Below are 4,554 nucleotides of genomic sequence, written 5' to 3' on the forward strand. Positions count from 1 at the left end.
GGGGGCCCGACGTACAGAGGGCCGCTGTGACGATACTGGGAGGGGGAAAAAATAACCAAAGGTTTACAAGGAGTCGGGCAACTTCTGTAACTGAGCCCCCCAAATCAATAGGGATCCGATAGCAAAGGGATTAATTACAGACTGAGGAACATTATGGTCATTTTATGGTCATTTTCCTTCAAAAAGGAAAAAAAGAGCCATGAGGAATGTCATTTAAAGACAGGACAGGGAGGACGCAAGGGCTGAAGCAGAAAACAGCCACTCCCTGATGTCAGCAATATCGTGTTTTTATGAGGTTTTAGATCCACAAAGTCAATTCCGAGACATTTATGGCACTGCCCATTTTCCCAGATATTCGCTTCACGCTGGTTTTGAGACCTACCTAGAAAGGGAATTTATTCTGTGTCCCTGCACAGAAGAGCAAATACTTCATCCAGACAAAGGACAGAGGTTAACTACGCAACGACCAGCTTCACTTCAGCCCCCGCCCCGATCCCCCGGCAGCTCTTGAGAAAACCCGGCGGGAGCGAAGGCGGCTCTGCGGCTGCTGGGGTGCTCGGCCAGCGCGGATTTACCTGCGGGATACAGTACTGGGGGCCCTGAGGCATCGGGTAGGGCATCGGCAGGTGATTGACCATCATGATGTGCTGGTTGGTTTGATAGACCGCGGTGGGCGTCTGCGCCCCGGGACGGATGGAAGGGCTGCTGTTCTGGATGGTGGCTCTGGGAGGCTGTAGCTGAGGCCTCTGAAAAAACTAGAGCAGGGAAGGGAGAGAGGAGAGAGAACAAGGAAGCGGTCAGACTTCCTGGGGAGGGACTGGAAACACCATCACGATGTCATACTACTGCTCTTCAAGGGTTGTCACGCCTTCCGAAAACTGCGGGACAGGGTTTGTTCGTCAAACGGCAAGGTCACGCTGCAGACTTTGATTTTCCAAGGTAGGAAAAGGTAAGATTGAAACTCCAGTACCTTTTTGTTTGTACCTATTGAATTATACAGCTCGACTTGCAGAGCCAACGTTAGAAAAATGGGTTTGTCAAATATATTTTTTTATAAGGTGGCTCGTGCCAAAAAATCCACCTTTATAAATAGGCCAGGGAAATCGCTGAACGAGGCGGCTGTTCCAGTACACCTCCAGAACAGCGGGAACTCCCCATTCCCACAAAGGCCAGAGGCGCCTCACGGCTCTCCCGTACCCAGACCCCACTGCTTTCAGAAAGGTGACAACCTCTTCCAGGGTTCTACCGCGTTCTCATGAAGTGATGCCCCACGCGCACGGACCAGGTCCAGGAAACCAAGCAACCCACTGGTACGCGCTCCATCCTCCACCCTTACGCGCTGGGAAAGGCACCGGCATCCGCGGCACGGAGCATTCATGGCACCGGCAGACCTTGCTGTGGAGTCTTTGAAACTCAAGACGGGAAAATACGCATCAGACGTTCAACGCGTTCACGAACGGAGTGATGAGACGAGTGAGAGAGACAGTTAGGCCATGCAGAACCAGGAGTTAAAATTACCTGTATGGGTCTGAATCCTCCCTTCAATAACGAAGCAAGAAAGCAGCAGGAAACAGAAAGAAAGCCAATGGAACAGCTTACAGATCAGTCGGAAGGAGCAGGAAAAACATGCACCCTAACCGCACACAATCCCTGCGTCTTTCTGCCCTGCCTCGCCTAATCGCTTACAGGAACAGCGAGAGAAAGACCCTGAGCTGGGACCAAGGACTCTCGCACCAGAATCCCAAGAAACTCTTCTAGAAAAGGCTCATGTGGAAATGTAAAAGATAAAAAAAAAAGAAATGAACCAACCAAGCCATGATTAACCGCAGGAAATGTGGTACCACAGACAGGCTTTACATTCACGGTGCTCCTGCAACATCCAATGATTTCCCTTTCTGGTGTCTCTGATAAAGCAGAACCCCCTGCTCGAACCATGGACTTGGTCTCCACTTCCGCACCGAGACCGGAGCGATAAGAACCGCCACGTACTTAATTGTTAAGCAAAACAATAATAGTAATAATTAGGTCATGGTACACCACGCTGAAGGCTGCTGAGTGATGAAGGGCGCGGATGTGAACGTCTGTGAGTAACGGCGTCATGAGCGGTGGGAAAGGAGAGCGGTGACCAGTGGGATGGAGGAATGAGCTGGGCCTTCTGCCTCGGGAAGGATGGGCTAGGGCAGGAGGAAGCTGAGATGCCAATGACGTGACAATGAGCTTCGAATGGGCATTCTGGTGCTGCTGAAGACTTTATGACTCCCGAGTTGTTCCCCACCATGACTGATTTCTCCAGGAACACCACGGAGGAGACCCTGGCTCAGAAACCCAGATACCGAGGAGCTCAACGCTTTTACGTCCAACCCCTGAGTCTGGATGAAGAACTGTCGCTGACACACTGTGAGGGTGACCTGAACCAGGAGGAGGCTTGGTGGCGAGGGCACAAAGCAAAGCAGGAGAGCAACACATTTCCACGTCCCCGCGTGAACACAAACTGCGTGGCTGTGGGGGGACAACACGAGTGTGGTGTGAACCACGGGCATCCTCTGAATTTACAGTGGGGAGAACCAGAGTCTGCTTTTCTCTGATATCCAAAGACACCAAAAAAGCGGAGAAGTCCTTTCTTCTGCCACTGAGCCGTGGCTATTTCTAACCCGTTCGCAGGTTTGTGTCCCCAGAGTGGGGTCTGAGGGGAAAAAAAGCCAACAGCACCACGATTCTGCATTTATACGGAGTGAAAACGGGCTGGAGGCTGAAGCGAGACCTGCCTCTACCGACAGCATGGAAAAGCCTCCACTGCAACCAGCTGGGAGTCCTCCACCGGTTCAGAGATGCAGCCTGCGCCTCGAGCTCCTGCTGCTCCTACAAAACCTGCCAAGGACATCACCGAAACCCACAGCGGTGGGAACTCCTGGTTTAGGCTTCGCTCTTCATTTCCGGGCCGCTGGTGCCTAGAAGATCAGGAGGTGTTACCCGTCGGGGTGACCCGCTGAGGAAACACCAGCTCCAGGGAAGCAGACTCCGTGCGCCCAGACAGGCGCTGTGCGGCACAGGCTGCCTCTTCCACCAACCATTAACCACCACCATGGTTCCTCCAAGGAGGAAACCCAACCTCTCAGAACCCCTCTACGCCGCCCGCACCACCACCGAGGCAGCTCACACTCAGGGGCAGGAGGAAAGGAGGGGGATTTCATCACTGGTAGGACAAAAGATGCACAAAGACCAAAACCAGACCCGTTACTCCAAGCTCGGGACCATCCAAAGCTTTTGCTGGTGCCAGCCAGAGCTCCTGGGCAAAGCCCTACCTCACTTCACGTGCAACTACAATTCTCGAGGAAATCCAGCAGCCCCGGAGCACTGCGCGTCTGACTGGTGTGTGGGTTTTACTGAGATATTTTGTCTCTTTTTCTTCTAGAAAGCTCCAGATTTGGAGAGGGGCACGTACAGGACCCACTTGGGACCAGAGTGAAGGTACTCCAGGCCACAGCGAGGCTTCCAGCAGAAACCCTGCATTACACCAACCCTCCCATGAGTAATTCCTTCCGAAAGGAAGGCCTGCTCTGACCAAAAATAGTCAAATTAGTGTCGTTCAGCAACCAGTGAGGTCCTGAGCCCTGGTCCTCAAGTCACGGTCCCATACATCCAGCTCCTTAGGGAGGGATTTCCTGGATCATCCTGGAGTCGGTACTGCTGGGCAATGTGGTCTTCGAACTCTTCCCTCCGCAGGTTGCTCCTCAATAGACTCGTAGAAGAGCACAACTAAACCCCTCTCAGACATCGCTCTTACCAGCTGCCTACGGCTCAGCTCTTCCAGCCTCTCGTCTCATAAGCGGCCCTTCATCTACCTGCTCGAGGAAGCCTTTCTGGAACACAACAGAGCAGCATCTTGACCCTCTGTCAAAAGCCTGTTGAAGGCCACACGGACAAGAGGCGTCATCTCAAAAAATCAATGACCACAGAGAGCACCAACCTCCTGCTGATAAACCATCACTGCTCTTCAACTGATTTCCTATTCACTCGACCTCTAAGCCATCGCTTCCAGGGAAGCGCCTGTGGAGCACGCCCACCCTCCCTCCTCCAAAAATGCCACTGGAAAATAAAATTGTGGCAAGAGGCCTGAAAACAAACCTATGCTAAGCTTGGCCCACCAAACATGACGTGGAGAGGCACCCGCCCGTTTTTCTCTAGATGGGTTCAGGGCTGGCCATTGTGATGGCTCCACAAAGCCCGGCAAAAGGCTGTGGAGAACGGAAGCAAAAGGAGAATTCAGCAAGTTGTCATCAACGCTGTCAAACCGCACAGCCAAACTCCCCACTGAAATGCAGCGCTTCATACCCCGAGTCTTTTTGGTCCCCCCAAGAAGGCTGATGGGACAACCGGGCCCTGCCCTGGAAGAGGACGTGCTGCTCGGACCACAGAGGAACCACGTCTCCTGGCACTGTAGGTTTGATCTTTGGAACTCCCCGCAGGCAGCGGGGCTGGGCTGAGGAGCTCAAGAGCCATGAAGAGGCGGTGCCGGGGCAGGAGCTGCAGCAGAAATCCACAGTCCCACAGCCA

The 4,554-nt window shown here is 53.2% G+C and overlaps 1 protein-coding gene across 1 annotated transcript in view; it reads right to left on the minus strand.

The window, feature by feature from the left end:
* The window catches only part of LOC104499494 (eukaryotic translation initiation factor 4 gamma 3-like), a gene marked incomplete at both ends in the record, with an annotated part of 71,033 nt that overhangs the window by 31,849 nt on the left and 34,630 nt on the right, over positions 1-4,554 (minus strand). Inside the window, 3 exons of the mRNA XM_010143003.1 lie at positions 10-35; positions 576-755; positions 1,519-1,539. Coding sequence (XP_010141305.1) covers positions 10-35; positions 576-755; positions 1,519-1,539 — 227 coding nt within the window. The remainder of the gene's footprint in view (positions 1-9; positions 36-575; positions 756-1,518; positions 1,540-4,554) is intronic.

The sequence above is a fragment of the Buceros rhinoceros genome, unplaced genomic scaffold (genome assembly GCF_000710305.1).
Source record: "Buceros rhinoceros silvestris isolate BGI_N320 unplaced genomic scaffold, ASM71030v1 scaffold14779, whole genome shotgun sequence".
NCBI lineage: Eukaryota > Metazoa > Chordata > Aves > Bucerotiformes > Bucerotidae > Buceros > Buceros rhinoceros.